The following is a 17,782-nucleotide window of genomic DNA, read 5'->3' as shown; positions in this document are numbered from 1 at the left end:
AATTAAAAGCATAAAAATACTTAATCAATTCTGTCAATACATTTTAGTTTTAAAATGCCAAGGATCAAGGTGTTTTTGCAAGAAGATTTCTGAAACAGATATACATAATGCAGTAAATTTTGTGTTTGAACAAAAAATGAGTTTAAATGAAGCTTCAAGACATTGCAACATTAAAAAATCAACTTTGATATATCAGTTGAAGCAGTTTAAAAAATCTGAAAGATGCGACTATTCATATTCACATACCAGAAAGAATTCTCAACAGAAGAACTAATTTTGGTAAACCACTTGGCAGATGCTGCAACTATGCATTATAAACTTTCATTAAAGCAAATCATAATATTTGCATTTGAGTATGCTTTAGCAAACTCTCCATTATCATTTTTTAACTTTTTGGGAAGAATAAATTTTTGAAGAAAAGTGTTAATAGCTTACACATTGCAGGATAAAGCATGTGAATGATTGGAGATTCTGTACTAAAAATGTTTCAAAATCATGTGCTGAAAAAGCACAAAAACTTAAATATCTATCTGTTTTAAACAAAGTGTTAAAGTTTTTTTACTTTGGAAGAAATGTTAACAAATACTCTTTAAGGTTCACCCATTGTTCCAAAATCCTAACAACAACATATTTCAAAGAAAGCCATCACGTTTCTACATGTTTTTGGAAAATTCAGCAACCAAATTAGTTTTTTTTTAATTTTATTTTTTAATATCTTCACTTCCAACAAGGCTGCAAGCAACCACTATTAAAGTTGGAAGTTACTGGAAGAAAAAAGATGAAGTTTATACAGCAATAATTGACAGACAATTTAAAAGATTTCAAATTATATGAATCAGCAAAGTAAGGAAGCGAATTTCAAGGAACTAATGTTCAAGGAAAAAATAGTCATTTTTAAATTTCAAAGAACTTGACTCAAAGCACAAATAGTACTCAGTACACCATTTAAAAGTCCAAGCAATTGCCTTGATACTATTAATAAACCCTAAGCCATAAAAAAGGGCTCAAAATATGGCCTCAACAATGCACACTAAAAATATGAATAGGGACACCACCCATGCACAATATGATACTATTAGTACTCCGATATTTTACAGCTGTTGATGGATTCTTCCTCTCTGAGAGCTACCACAGAGTTCGGGAAACCTAACTACCAGCCAGCCTCTGAACAATAAAACTGAGTTTTAGAGCTGTATCCTCATTATGAGATAATAACATAAATTGCCTAGTCATAAAAACAGAAACACAAGCAAAACCCATGCATTGAGTCAAGAAGATCCAGCATTCAACATCCTAAACAATTTATTAAAAATACATCTGCGCCAGCCTAATAGATGAAAAAGGCGTGCGAAGCTGGTCAACAGATAGAATCTGTTTACTGGCTACTGTCTTGTAGAGGGCTTCCTAGGCAAAAACTCAAGTTTTTGTCTAGGAAGCCTTCTACAAGACAGTAGCTGGATGCGTTTAACATCTGCCCAAGATGAGTATTTTTATTGAGACACCATCACTAGCCTTTACTCAACCAAGAGCCCCAAGGCAGGGGGTGTTTTATGTTGGAGTTGGCTTCTCCTAGCCTTTGCCTGAAAAAAGCCAAAATGTAAAGCTTGCATAATTTCTGCATGAGAGATCTGATCATCTATATGGACAGTCAAACATTCAACATTTGAAAGTGAGGCATGCATTAAACTGCTTTTGGTTGTTTGATATTTTACAAAGATCTTTACTAACATGATTTTTGCCCCTATTGTGCTTCACAAGTTGACTAATGCCCAGGCAGATATAATGAAAGATTTCTTACAATAAATGCCATGCGTTAAACTTAAATTGATGTTAACACCTGTGACCACTTGAATCTACTTTCCCAAAATTTTTAGTAAGTGGTCTTGGCCATTTTAGTTTGTACTAAATCTAGAAAATCTAAATTAATCAAAATATTTTAAACAAAAAGAAGTTTTAATAAACCAAATAGTACAAATCATTATGATTAATAAATAAATAAAACATAAACAATATTAAAACTATTAAACAATATTAAAAAGCAATTTTTGTATACCTCTGTAAGCAATAGCATGCCAAGTGGGAACCCTGATATATATACATTTTTTATAAATAAAACTATATATTTTTACAACTATTAGTTTCATGCTAAATGCAATCATCAGGTAAAAAATCTGATTTTTTCTCATGGAAAAATAATTCTGTACAAGAAAAAATGAATTAGAAAAATCTAATCTTTAGGTTTGTGGTTGTCCAGCAAAATTTGTTCTCATGACGACACTTGGATATTAGTTTATAGTAGGATGTATTTGCCTTTAAGAATGCATTTAGCATGAAACAAATAGTTGTAAAAAATATGTAGTTTTATTTATAAAAAATATATAAATACAGTCTGTTTTAACTTAATTTATTTTAATTTACTTTAATTCATCGAGCACTCTCCTGAATATACATGCAAACCAAAAATGCGTATATATATATATATATATATATATATATACATATATATATATATATATATATATATATATATATATATATATATATATATATATATATATATATATATATATATATAACTCTTGTATGTTGTCAGAAAGTTTTTTCCGTATTTTGTTGACAAAAAGTAAAACTTAAAATGCAAGAACAGAATTTTTTTTTTATTAATTGATAGACTGCCTGCCCCATCCAAACCCTCAGTCGAAGTAACAGCACTCCCTTGCAAGTCAGGCTAAAAGATAGTAGATGTAGCAGCACTCCGTTTCGATTCAGGCTATTTGTCAGTCGATATAGCAGTACTTTGTTGCAAGTCAGGCTATTTGTCAGTCGATGTAGCAGCACTTTGTTGCAAGTCAGGCTATATGAGAGTCAATGTAGCAATACTCCGCACATGATTTACAGTAAAAAAAATAAAAATAAAAACATTTTATTAAAAAAAATAAAAATGAAAACATTGTTTATATTGTTAAACATTCAGAATGTTTTTAAAAACATTCTGGTCAATTAAATTTGCGTTTTTGCGGTTTTTTTAAAAAACGATTAATTTGTAATTAAATTAATGGTTTTTACTTTCTAACAAAATGCAAATGTTGGATGAAAGTTAAAAGTATTTAAAAGTGACGTACTTGTTGGCATAAGAATCATTTTTTTCCTTCTGTACTCCCAAATGCAACAAACTGTAGAACTATATATATATATATATATATATATATATATATATATATATATATATATATATATATATATATATATATATATATATATTTATATATATACATATACAAACACATATACATATATATATATATATATATATATATATATATATATAATATATATATATATATATATACATATATATATATATAAATATATATTTATATATGTATATATATATATATATATATATGTATATATATATAAATTTATATATATATGTATGTATATATATATATATATATATATATATATATATATATATATATATATAGAAAAAAATATATATAAATATATACATATATATATATATATACATGTATGTATATACACTCTAGTGCTATTAGATGTTCTTTTTTTACTTTAATGAGGTTTTTCAACCTAGAACAGCAATTTCATATATTTCAAGTGCTTCTAATAGCACTCCGTTAGTTTTGATTAAATGTTGAAAATACTATAAAAAATTAATAATAGAAGTTTTATCTGTATTGAAGTTCACCAGCCACTGTGAGCCCCATGCTGGAGCAGAAGTGAGATCCTTTTCAAGCTCAAATGCCCCCTCCAAGCAATCAGAGGGTGTTGGGTTCCTATCACGACAAAAATAAATGGTAGTATCATCAGCAAACAATGCCACCTTAGATGTGAGAATATCTGGAAGATCGTTAATGTAAATTAAAAAGAGTATTGGGCCAAGGATAGAACCTTGAGGAACCTCTGAAGTTCCAGAATAAGAAGAAGAGTGCTATCTATCGAGGACAACTTTTATGCTACGATTGGAAAAGAAGGATTCAATGATCTTAAAGATGTTGCCGGATACACCATAAGAAGAAAGCTTATGGAGAAGACCAGCATGCCAAACTTTATCAAAAGCTTTTGAAATGTCAAGAGCCATGGCCTTAATCTCTCCACCTTCATCTAATGCACGATAATACCTATCAGTTTTTACAGTTAGCAAATCAGCAGTAGAACGAGAAGATTGAAATCCATATTGATGGTCAGAAAGTAAGTTATTAGATTCAAGATGAGAAATTAAGTGTTTGTTAATTAAAGATTCAAAAACCTTGCTTATGATAGGAAGAAGACTTATGGGATGGTAGTTAGACGAATCAGATCGCTCTCCAGAATTTTTAAAGAAAGGGATAACAGATGCCGCTTTCCAGCAGGCTGGAAAACAAGACACAGATAAGCACTTGTTGAATGGTTTTGAGAGTATAGACGACAACTCCGGAGAACACTTCTGCAAGACAATAACAGGTATGTTGTCCAGGCCACAAGCTGTAGAAGAGTCTAGGCTGGAAATCACTTTAGATACAGAAGCTGGAGTGATATGAACGTCAAGCAATGGATCAACCTGTTTTTGTTGGCAATATCAGGTAGAACGCAACTAGTGGAATCAAGAGATGATATTAATGAAAAGTTTTTAGCAAACAATTCAGCTTTGTCTTTAGGTGAGGTGACAAAGTCTGAACCATACAAGAGAGGTGGAATTAAAGATTTGCCCTTATTATTGATATTATTAAAGATTCTCCAGAAGTCACGAGAGCCTAATTTTTGAGATGAAATACGAGATTTCATGACCTGAGAATAGCGGGTTTTGGCATTAGACAAAACCTTTTTACAATTGTTTCTAGCAGTAATAAACAGACGTCTGTTTTCTGGAGAATTGTTTTGCTGATAAATATGGAAGTAACGGTTTCGATTGGCAATTACAGCAGCACAGTGTGAAGAAAACCATGGGGGAGAGTGAGGCTTGACCTGGAATTGTCGAGAGGGAACAAAAGATTCTATGCCAGCTTGAATCCACGAAGTTATGTAGGAAGCACATTTGTCGCCAGGAAGACAAAAGATTTCTACCCAAGGGCCATCACGAAGAAAATCACGGAAAGAATCCCAGTCAGCTTTACTGTAGTTGTAAGAGGTTCGATAATAGGGGGATTCAGGTGATGAAGAAGAATGAGATATTAGTTTTAGAGAGGTCAAACTGTGATCAGAAGCACCTAAGGGTGAATGCGGAGAAACTGAGCACTGACTAGGATCAGAAACAAGACATAAGTCGAGTAGAGAAGGTAAATGATTCAGGTTGTCAGGAAAGCGAGTTGGAAAGTTGACTATTTGAGTTAGGGATTGAGAAAGGCAAAAGTTGTGAGCTTTAATGCCTGCAGAATCACTGACACTAGAGCCAAGCCATTCAGAGTGGTGAGCATTAAAGTCACCGACAACAACTATATTAGCTGATGGATAAAGAGAGAGGGCTTGGTCAATATGATCAGAAATAACATCAAAAAGAGTGCAGTCTTGAGATGAAGGAGAGCGATATAGAACAAAAATAAAGGCAATAGAGTGAAGTGGTGCTAAACAAAAGCACATGAAAGAATAGTCTGTGGGTTCAAACCTAGTTTCACGATAAATGGGTGAATTCTTACAAATGTAAATGCCCAGGCCAAGCATGTGACTATTGTAGTCTTTACGAATTAAAGGAAGACAACCATCAACACTAAGATCACAAGATGAGACAGCCGAACTCAAATTAGTCTCACAAAGAGCAAGTAGGTCTGGTGAACTTTGCAAGTGATAAGACTCAACAGAAGAAAAGTTACTTCAAAGACCAGGAACATTAGTGAATGATAGGTTTAGAGAACTTGGTGATGATAATGGTTTTTTGTGTTTTATAGTTTTTGGTACTTTATTCATTTTTAAATTAGATTGAAGAACTTGACTCAAAGCATAGATAGTACTCAGAACACCGCTTAATAGCCCAAGCAATTGCCTCATTACTACTAATAAACCCTAAGCCGTAACAAAGGGCTCCAAATGTGGCCTCCGCAATGCACACCAAAAGTACAAACAGGGACACCATCCATGCGCAACATGGCACTGTTAATACTTTGATATTTTTTAGCTGTTGATGGAATCAGCCTCTCTGAGAGCTACCACAGAGTTCGGGAAACCTGACTACCAGCCAGCCTCAGAACCATAAAACTGAGTTTTAGAGCTGTACTCTCATTAGGAGATAATAGAATGAGTTGCCTAGTCATAAAAATAGAGACACAAGCAAAACCCATGCACGAGTCAAGAAGATCCAGCATTCAACATCCTAAACTGGAAACAATGTATTAAAAATACATCTGCGTTAATGTATCCTACAAGGCAGCAGGACATGAAATAGATTGTACTGAGTTACATGTTACCAGTAGCAGGATAACCTGATCTGACTTATGATTATAGTATAATACCTCAACCCTCTCAATAAAAAAAATGTAGTTGGTCAAACAACCAATGGACTGCTTTCAAAATCAAAAAACAAATTTTATGGGATAAGATATAATGTCTTAGGTGATCTTCAAGGCACCCGTTTATAGCAGAAGTTGCACCTTGGACTTATAGATTATCATTAAGCTATATCTGTATAAAAAAGCAACTTTTGAGAAAATTTGCTGTTTTTATTTCTATGAAAAAGTTTGAATTTAAAACTATTAACTAATTATTTCTAATAACTAAATTTAAAATAAATTAATATTTTTTTGAAAAGGAAACCATAGCACTGTCAAACTAAATGCCATAGCCATAGCACTTTTCCTAGATCTGACCCTACCCTGCATAATGTAAATAACTTGCATTTTGAAAGCAATAAATTCTCAAAAAAAAAAATTTATTAAACCTTTAAACAAGTCTAGTGTGTCTTTAATATTATTCATTATAATAATAACTATATATAATAAAAAAATATCATAATTGACAATAATAATCATGTTCAGCATTTATAATGAACAAATAGCAGTACAACAACATAGTAAAACTCATTTATAAACCGCCACTATGTATGCTACATTTAGTATAAGTTAAAAGTATTTCAGTAAAAAGTTATTCCACTAGCTTTGTTAACCAACTTAAGATACATATAATGTCTATATATCTTAATTTGTATATATATATATATATATATATATATATATATATATATATATATATATATATATATATATATATATATATATATATATGTATATACACACATGGTCGTCATCTCAGAAGCATATCTACAATATATTAAATCCAATGCACAAATATGAGTTTTCCATACACCATAAAGATGCAATTACAAATGTACTTATAAAACTGAAATCATCTATTTCACAGAGCATCGCAGTTGGTATTTTTAAAGGTTTTTTAGCACAAGCATACAAAATTTGTTCAGAACATAACATTCAAGATGAAAATAATTTATTACTAAGATTTTTACTCAAAATGGACGTTCCTATAAACAGTATTCAGATAATGCTGAAAATTATAAATACTCCACAAATCCATCTTGTTCTCAAAAAATTTATACCAAAAATCTAATTATTTTACCATGGGTCCCAAAATTAAACCTTGTTCTTAAAGAGAATTTTGTAAAGTTGGCGTTAAAAAATTTTTAATTTTGGTAATCCCTTGATCAATATACTTTGCCCTAACAAGTCTAAACTGCCTCCAAATAGTCATCCAGAAGTGTACCAACTTGATTGCACATGTGGGGCATGTTTTATTGGCAGCCCTCGGAATTAGAATTGGCATTGGGCAATGTCGACCTAAGTGCTAATCTTAAAGTGTTTTAGGTCGGTGAAAAATTCTAGACCTTGTTTCTATGTTTCATGGTAAGACCTTTGTATCAAGTTTTTTTTGCAAAACTGATGCCAACCTTTAAAAGATTGAGGTCGACAAATTATTGCCGACCTCATTTTTCTTAATTCCAAGGGTTGTGTTAGTGAAACAAGATAAAAGATTTCCACACAAAAAACCCAACTGGGATACATCTGGAATAATAGAACATTGTAATGGTAAAATAAACTGGGAGAACCCTAAAACGTTTTCTGTTATTTCAAACAAGGAAAATTCCTGAGGCTATTGAAATACAACGTGTGCAATGTTCAAAATCTAAAGAAAACGTTTTAAACCATGACAATGGCAATTTGGTGATGACTCACCATTGGAAAACACTTTTTGTAAAATTAAAAAATGTTGAATATCTGACGTTGCAATGACATCATTTTGTTATGTTTTCTTATAATTTTTTAAACAGTTTTATTAGTGTGATAATGGCTCTCACTAAATGAGAGCCATTATCAAACTAATACGCAATTGCTTACATATGCATACAAAGTATGTAAAAGCATATAAATATTTTAATAATCTTTAAATATTTTGATACTTTTTTAAATGAAGTTATTTTAAAAAAAGTAACCACGAAAAGAAATTAAACTATTTAATTGGTGATTTTAATTTGGATTATTTACAGTATCATGCCAAATACAACATTAAAGAGTTTTACAATGACTTATTTAAAAACAGAGCATTTCCGCTAATAACGAAACCAACAAGAATTACTGAATTAATGACTTCATTAATTAACAATATCATAACAATTAATATTTTTAATCATTCTCTTAAAAAAGGAATCATTAAATGCAATATCACAGATCATTTTTCGATTTTTTTTCTCTATAAATACAGATACTAAATTAATACTAAATAGCAAAAATAGCTTTTGTTAACACATTTATAAACAAAAGCTCAACAAAATAACATCCCCATGGATAACCAATGTACTAAGAAAATCTTCCAAAATTAAACAAAAATTATATATTAAGTACTTGAAATCCAAATCAGTTGAAAATAAAACCATTTACAAAAATTATGCTAGAGAATTCGAAAAACAAAGAAAAAATTAAAAAAAAATTACTATCTTGACTTACTTGAAAAAAACAAAAACAACTCAAAACGCACTAGGCAAGTTTTAAGAGAAATCACTGGTAAAGCAAAAACTAAATCAGGTGCCTAACGGTATTAAAGTTAATGATAAAATTTTATATGCTTCAAGCGATATTGCAGTTGAATTAAATAAGCATTTTATTTTAGCGGGGCCTAACTTAGCAAAAAATATTCCATATACTAGTAATTCTTTTGAATTTTTACCTCAAAAAACAATAAATCTTAATTGTATTGAAATATCCTTTTAGGAATATGAAGCTGCTTTCAAAACGATTAAACCAAAGCAATAAATTCATATAATTTTATTAAAAATATTCTATTTAAAATCTTTTTGTCTTGCATTAGCCAAGGAGTTTTCCCTGATCAACTTCAAATTGCCAAAGTAACAGCGATATTCGAAAGAGGGGATGCAACTAAAGTAAATAACTATTGCCTTATCATTGTTCTCCCTGTATTTTCAAAAACTTTAGAGAGAATCTTATATAACAAAATCAATACTCATCTTTCTGTAAATAATATTTTATTTAATAATCAATACGGTTTCAAAAAAAATAGCTCCACAGAGCATGCAATACTTCAGTTTACATGTAGTATTAACAAGTCGTTTAATAAGTCTGAATTAGGAATTTTTATTGATTTATCAAAAGCTTTTGATACTGTTGACCATTAAATTCTTATTAAAAAGCTCGAACTATATATCATAGGAATCATAGGAGTCGTTTTAAAATGTGTAAAGAGTTATTTAAATAATAATGCTCAATACATACACATTGACAATAAATCATTAAAAACATTACTGAACATTACTTGTGGGGTGCCACAAGGTTCTATACTCAGACCTCTTCTTTTTCTTAAATATGTCAATGATCTCCATAAAGCATCCAGCCTGAGGATATTAATGTTTGCTGATGACACAAATTTATTTTTATCATACAGCAACATTACTATATTTTTTGAAATTATGAACATAGAACTTAAAAAGTGTCTTACTGGTTCAAAGTAAATAAACTTTCAGTAAATATTTCCAAAAAAAAACACTAACACTATACGAAACGCCATCTATATTCATTGATAATATTCATGTAAAAAGAGTAAAAACTACTCAGTTTTTAGGAATACATATTGATGAAAATCTTACATGGAGACAGCATATCGAAAATTTAAGGAACAAAATTTCACTGTATTTTTTTATAATAGTATCCACTGTATTTTTAAAAGTATCCACTGTATTTTTTTGTAATTTTTTTCTATTTAAATCTTGTTATTCTTTTATTGCAAAACTTTTTTTTTTAATTTAGTACGTAAAATATTTAACATGTAAAAATGCAACAACGTCTTTTTACAGCGGCATACTATGACAAGATCATATATATATAAGATCTTTTATTGCAAAACTTTTTTTTTTAATTTAGTACGTAAAATATTTAACATGTAAAAATGCAACAACGTCTTTTTACAGCGGCATACTATGACAAGATCATACAGTCTTTTACGAGTTTCCGCGTTCTTTTTTTATATATATATTAAATATCTTTACTTGTAATAGTTTATACTATTTTATTTTAAGTTGTAAATTTTATAAACTATTAACATGATGTTTTAAAATGTAATAAAGAACAAACAAACAAAAAAAAAAGAGCCAAAATATCAGCTAAAAAAAGAAATAAAATTTTTTTTACAAATAAATAGCAATTAGTTTTCTTGCTTTCCTGTGCATTGATAAAAGCAGTAAAGTTTAACAAATAGATTTAAAAAACAAATTTAAAAATTTTATAAAGCATTTCCTTTATATACTGACTGAAAAAAATTGCGATATATATATATATATATATATATATATATATATATATATATATATATATATATACATACATGAATGCAGCATTAGCTATGCACTGATGACTTATTTTTAGGTATGCACTGATGACTTATTTTTTTTACTATGAGCCAATAAGCCCCATGAAAATTTTGGAAACTTTACCCCAAATATCGTTTTTTCAATCAACATATTAAATAATAATTAAAAAAAATACTGACTTATAAATTCTCCTTTGTTTGAATAACCACCAGGAAATTTCCACCATTTTGAATACTATGAAAAATAATAATGAAACAATTTTAAAAAGAAAATAACCAAGACAAATAAATAAAAAAATAGTACAAACTTCTAAGTTATTTGAAAATTTTAATGAAAATTTTACCATTCCTTTATCCTGCACCACAAGCAATTCAGAAGTTGATTCATTAAAGCATGCTCCTAAAGAAACAATAGAAATCCAATTATCAACAGTTTTTAAGTGTAAAAAAAATCAATCATTCAACAATTTAAGATGAAAAAAATTGATAAATTGATACTTTAAATTAAAGTAGATTTATACTTTAATTAAAGTATAAATCTTCATATATAAAATTACTTGACACCCCTATTCATATTTAAAATATCTTGCCAAACCCTGCTCAAAATTACCTGCCACACCTACAGTATGATTCGAATATGATGGTATTTTATTATCAGTATGTTCTTGTAACCAACTGCAAAGTACAGCCACATTTCCTGTAGCATGGTGGTATTCAAAACCTAGTTTTGCTGCAACAGAAATGCAATGACTCATAGATATTGGAATCTGCAAAAATGCACTCCTTTTCTGCGAACTTTTCCACACTTCAAGTAGTTCTAGTATAAAGATATGAAAAAATAAAGTTCTAGTAAAAAATTAAGTTGATAACATTACAAATACATAAACAATTCTATAATACTAATATAATACATAATATATATATATATATATATAATACATAATATATAATATATATATATATATATATATATATATATATATATATATATATATATATATATATATATTTATAAACAATTTTAAAATGTATTCTACAAAATAGAGTGCTCAATGTTCTTAAAAGAACAGAGCAATTATAAATTAGTTGAAAATCACTTTACAAAAATTTTTTTTTTATTTAACACTGTGTTTTATTAATAAAGACTTAACAGAAATGATGATCAAATTAATAAAACTTCAATTTATACCAAAAATTAAATTACAGGAAGTCGCAAAAGTCTTAACTACTGTAAATTTTCACACATTTGTGGAATTTGCTGATACTATTATAAAAAGAATTCTTTAGAAAACATTCTTATGCTTTTTTTAAAAAAAAATTTTTAAAAGGTGTATTTAATGTAACTATTATTTGAGCTCACTTATTTTTATAGTTTTTTAGGAGAAACTTATTTTCGTGCCTACATTTAGAAATCAATTCCGATTTTTTGTTTAATAAACATTCTTGGTTTGCATGTGTAATTATTTCAAATTTTTCTTGTTGGCATGCCATATGCATTTTTTGAAAATATTGCTATATGCAAGGCGCTGTTTTAAGGATGGATTCAGTATAAAATTATCAATATTTTTTCTTTTAATTCCCATATATATTTTGACAGCATGGTGTCTTATGAATACTTTTTTTTTTAAAAGATTGCTTATGATTGGCAAAACGTTTTTTCCATTCACCCACTGTTATGCCAATATATTGTTTAGCAGGTACATTCTTACAAGAAACAACACATTTATACATTTAATATTTCTTTTTTGTTTAACAAAGCATTATTGTGACCTTTTATATCTCTTTCCATATTTTTTGTGCAACTGTAGCTAACTTTAATTGTATTTTGATTAAAAAATTTATGTATATTCGAGGGCGGGAAATGCCTATCGACCAATTTTAAAAACACTTTTCCTATGTTAGTTTTTTTCTATATGGGGAGTTGAACTAAATTACATTTCTAGTTTTATTTCGCTTTTTTGTATTCTTTTTTTCTGGGTCAAATTTTAGTTCAAAATTTTCAAAACCACTTTTTTAAGGGCATCTTCAAATATTTGTTTGGAGGAATTAAATACATTTTCATTAGAGGAGTTTTAGTTTTATTAATTAAAATCGGGATTCGTTTTAGATATTAGTTTTAAATATTAGTTTTTTTATTTAGATATTAGTTTAGCACCCATGATTTAGTGTTAGAGATTTTTTTTTTTAATTTTTTGAAAATTTTTTCAAAAGATAAAAGAAGCAATTTTTAAGGGCATTTTGTACCATTTTTAAAACTGCTTGTAGGAAATCTTAACATTAAAATTTGTAATTTATTTTTATATTTATGTTTTAAAGACTTATTTAACCTAAATAAGTTTTTAAAATAAAATGGGCTCTATTCTCAAAAAAAAAAAAATTTAAAACTTATAAAAATTGTTTTAAAAAACCCTAAAATCCATAAATATTTATCAAGTAAAAATATTTTTTTCACTGCCAAACTTATATATTTTTTTAATAAAGTTTTTCAGTAAATAATGTTTTCTTAAAATATATTTTATATCAAATTCAGAGTGCTTGCAGTACATTAGCTAATTTTATTTAATTTAAAAAAAGATAACTTTTTTAATAAGTTCTAAATTATTTTAATCGATAAACTATTATACTATTAAAAAATATTTTTACAAGATTAAAATTGACAAATTGTTGATGGAGCTAAGAGATAACAGATACAGAACAAATCCTGCTTAAAAAAAAAAGAAATTTATTTGAAGAGCAAATCAATACAGTATTTTGGAGAACATCCTTCTGTTATCTTGAGGAAATATTAAAAGATAAAAAGAGAAAAGTGAAAGATAAGGGAGAAGATATGACATTTTTAAATGACCAGCTTGGTGAAAGAAAATGAAGCGAAGGTAGAGATAAAAGATATAAGTGTTCTATAGTAAGAAGTAAAAGAAGCACATCAAAGTCAAATAAAAATCAGCAGAGTTCTATAAGAATGATTTAGATTACCTAAGTTTGTTAGTTACACTAGCAATGAATTAGGCAAGGAAACAGATATTGACTTTATTTTTAATGAGTATTCTAATGTTCAAAATTATGCTCTTCTTCCAAAAACTACCCTTCAGTCAACTGCTCATACAGCAGTGGGAAAAGGTATAACACCCCACCAACACACAACATTGATTAGTAGTGTTGTCATGGCTGGTTGTTCTGTAGCAAATTTTATTCGTTCTAAATCCACATCTTATAAAGCTGCAGAAAACATAATATTTTCCAGGACAAAAGAAATAAAAGAATACGTAAAAAACACTGTAATATAATCAGGTTCCCTAATGACTATACACTTTGATGGAAAAAATAGTTAATGAGTTAATGGAGGAAAAGCAATTTAAAACAGATAAAATTGCAGTTTTTGATTGATGCTAAAACAGAACTACTTGGCATTTCTCCAATAGATTCTAGTTCAGGGGTTAATCAAAAGCAAGCAATTGTAGAATTGATGGAGTTTTTTAGATTAAAAGATAATGCTAAATGTCTCTGCTTTGACACAACTTCAGCAAATACAAGAAGATGGCAAGGTACTTGCATGAGATTAATTCAACAAGTTCAATGTCCATTGTTGTTGATTGCATGTAAACATCATGTAATTGAGCAACACATAGCCCATTTCTGGAAGATTTACCCAAGCAGCAAATCTTCTGGTCCAGAAAACAAACTATTTAAAGTTCCATAACAAAACTAGATCCGTATAGATGCTGAAACTAAGCAACTGAAAAGAATAATAATGCCACCTAAAACTGAAAAGAATAATAATGCCACCTAGAGCTGGAAAAAATAATAATGCCACTTGGTACATAGATATATAATCAAAAACTAGCTGCTGTCCAGTTTGGCAATAATGTGATCAGTTTAAAAATCTTCAAAAAAATGATATTTATATTCATTTTATTCCTATTAATTCTAATTTTTTTAAAAACAATAATTACAAATTAAAAATGTATCAAAAATTCTTCAGGGCGAAAATATAAGAAAAGAATACTATGAGCAAACTGAACTTACTTTAATAGTACTATCATCAAATAGGTTTAAATTTAACTTACCGGGACCATTCAAGATTTATGGGAAAAGGTTTATACTATTTTAAATCTTTTAATGAATGAAATCCAAAACGTGACTGAAAAACACAAGGAAGAAACTGCTAGCATTATTCATTTGTATTTTCTATAGAGAGTGATTTATAAAATCAGAATTAAGTTCTTTGGCACCAACACAGGTATATGGTTTTTTAACATTTTATTATTAAGTTAAAAAGCTCATGTAGAAAATGCTGTGATATAGCTGAAAAACTGTATAATTTACAAAGATTTCCAAGTGGCAGTTTACCTTTAAAGTGCGAGGTAATGGTCCAAGCTATATTGAATAGCCTCAACTTCAATAAAAATGAGCCTCATAGTTTGACTCTATTAATAAAAGACAAATTGTGGCTAGTTTTTGGCATGCTTAGAAATGGAAAGGCAGAAAATCAATGGATGAAAACAATTTTTATCTAGAATTTAGAGCAACAGTCAAGTGACTTGAAGTTGTTAATGACTGCTCTGAGAGGGCAGTTAAGTTAGTTCAAGACCTAATAAACAGAGTATATTCTGAAGAAAAAAGGCAGGAAATCTTTCTTTTTACAAATAATTATAAGAAAAACAGAAAAGGCAGGAAAAAAAAAATTATGAGACATTAGTACAAATAAAGTTTCTTATGTTACATTTTATTTCTTATGTTACATTTTTTTGTTAATAACAATTTTTTAAGAGAGAATAGAGAGGATCATAAGTTTACTGACTTTTATTATAGATTTTAAACTTTTTATAGTTTTATAAATTTTTTTAATTTTTTTTTTGGTTTGAGAAAAAACCGTATAGTTTTGACTATTGATTTAAAGAAATCTTTATTCCCTGTCCAGGCCCTCTCTTTAACATATCTTTATTCACTGTCCAGGCCCTCTCTTTTACATATTTCCCAGAATAACCCCTTAAGCTAATTTTAAATGAGAAATATAGTAATGTATTAGAAATAAATTAAAAATATAACTTTTATTAGTTTTAAGAATATTTTAATATTATTTCATATTTTTCTTAGCTTTGGTAAATATTAATGGATTTTAGGGTTTTTTGAAACAATTTTTAAAACTTTTTTTTAAGAATATCATTTTATTTAGATTAAATTTTGCAATCTTCACAAACATAAACATAAAAAAAATTCAAAAAATTTAATTTTAATGCTTTCTAAAAACTATTTTAAAAATGGTACAAAACGCCCTAAAAACTGCCAATTTTACCTCCTGAAGTACCTGAAGACCCTAAGGATTTTCAAAAAATAAAGAAAAAATTATTAGTATAAAATCATGGTCTAGGCATATGATAAACTAGGGTTATTTCTTTATCAGCCCTCGGAATTAGGAAAAATAAAGTTGGCAAAAAATTGTGAACCTAAAACTGTTTTAGTTAGGCATCAGGTCAGCACATAGTTTTGAAACAGAGTTTGATAAAGCAACAAACATGCATAAAATTGACAAAAAAAAAACAAAACACAGAGTTTGCTGACTTTTCTTTTAAAAGTCGACATGTGCTTCAAAATTTCTAAAATGAACAAAAGTTTCTCTGATTTTGTTTTAACTATTTTATTTTGAATAACACATTCGTTCAATAACACATTCGTTCAATAACACATTCATTCAATAACACATTAGTTCAATAACACATTCGTTCAATAACATGTTCGTTCAATAACACATTCGTTCAATAACACATTCATTCAATAACATGTTCGTTCAACAACACATTCGTTCAATAACACATTCATTCAATAACACATTCGTTCAATAACATGTTCGTTCAATAACACATTCATTCAATAACATGTTCGTTCAATAACACATTCATTCAATAACATGTTCGTTCAATAACACATTCGTTCAATAACACATTCATTCAATAACATGTTCGTTCAATAACACATTCGTTCAATAACACATTCATTCAATAACATGTTCGTTCAATAACACATTCGTTCAACAACACGTTCGTTCAATAACACATTTGTTCAATAACACATTCATTCAATAACATGTTCGTTCAATAACACATTCATTCAATAACATGTTCGTTCAATAACACATTCGTTCAATAACACATTCATTCAATAACATGTTCGTTCAATAACACATTCATTCAATAACATGTTCGTTCAATAACACATTCGTTCAACAACACGTTCGTTCAATAACACATTTATTCAATAACACATTCATTCGTTTGTTTTTCCTATTTTAAATTTAATTTTTTTGTTTACAATTTAAATAAAAGGTTTGTATTTGGAAGTTAAATAGAAAGTTCCATATGACATTTTATTTAATTATTTTAATAGAAATTAAAAAAAAAAACATTTGTTTTTCCTTTTTTATTTAATTTAGAATTTAATTAAAGTCTAATTTATTTCATTTTTATTTTAATTACTTTATTTAGAATTTAAATAAAACATTCATTTTGCTGTTGTGTTTTTAAAAAAACTTGTTCAGAATTTTTAAAAAAGGTTTGTTTTGCTGGTTTTATCTTTACTATTTTATTCAATAATTAAATAAAACATTTTTTTATTTTACATATTTTTTTTTTTTAATTAAATAAAAAGTTTATTTTGCTTTATTTTAAATATTTTATTTAGAATTTAAGTAAAAGGTTTATTTTGCCATTTTTAATTTATTCAAAGCAGCAAATAAAATCAAGTTTTAAAATTCTAAGGTCAGCAAAAAATTACTGACCTAAGGCACTGACAAATTGGCAGTTAGGTCGGTATTGCCGAATAAAAAAATGGAATTAGGGTCGGCATTCGGCAACGCCAAACAAACTGCCGACCTAAAAGTATTTGAATTCGGCAAATAACTGCCGACTTGTTTCTATGTTTTATGTTTACCCCTTTGTGCCAAACTTTTATTGCCAACCTGATGCCAATC

The 17,782-nt window shown here is 28.2% G+C and overlaps 1 protein-coding gene across 2 annotated transcripts in view; it reads right to left on the bottom strand.

The window, feature by feature from the left end:
• LOC100206417 (nucleoside diphosphate-linked moiety X motif 6) overlaps positions 1-17,782 on the bottom strand; it is a 32,399-nt gene that overhangs the window by 5,089 nt on the left and 9,528 nt on the right. For both annotated transcript variants that reach the window (XM_065811444.1, XM_065811443.1), the window contains exons 2-4: positions 11,429-11,635; positions 11,163-11,218; positions 10,999-11,053 (exon numbers count right to left, since the gene is read on the bottom strand). In XM_065811444.1, coding sequence (XP_065667516.1) covers positions 10,999-11,053; positions 11,163-11,218; positions 11,429-11,635 — 318 coding nt within the window. The remainder of the gene's footprint in view (positions 1-10,998; positions 11,054-11,162; positions 11,219-11,428; positions 11,636-17,782) is intronic.

Source organism: Hydra vulgaris, chromosome 12 (genome assembly GCF_038396675.1).
Source record: "Hydra vulgaris chromosome 12, alternate assembly HydraT2T_AEP".
Classification (NCBI taxonomy): Eukaryota; Metazoa; Cnidaria; class Hydrozoa; order Anthoathecata; family Hydridae; genus Hydra; species Hydra vulgaris.
Note: the sequence above shows the minus strand (reverse complement) of the source record. Positions and strands in the feature narration are given on the sequence as shown.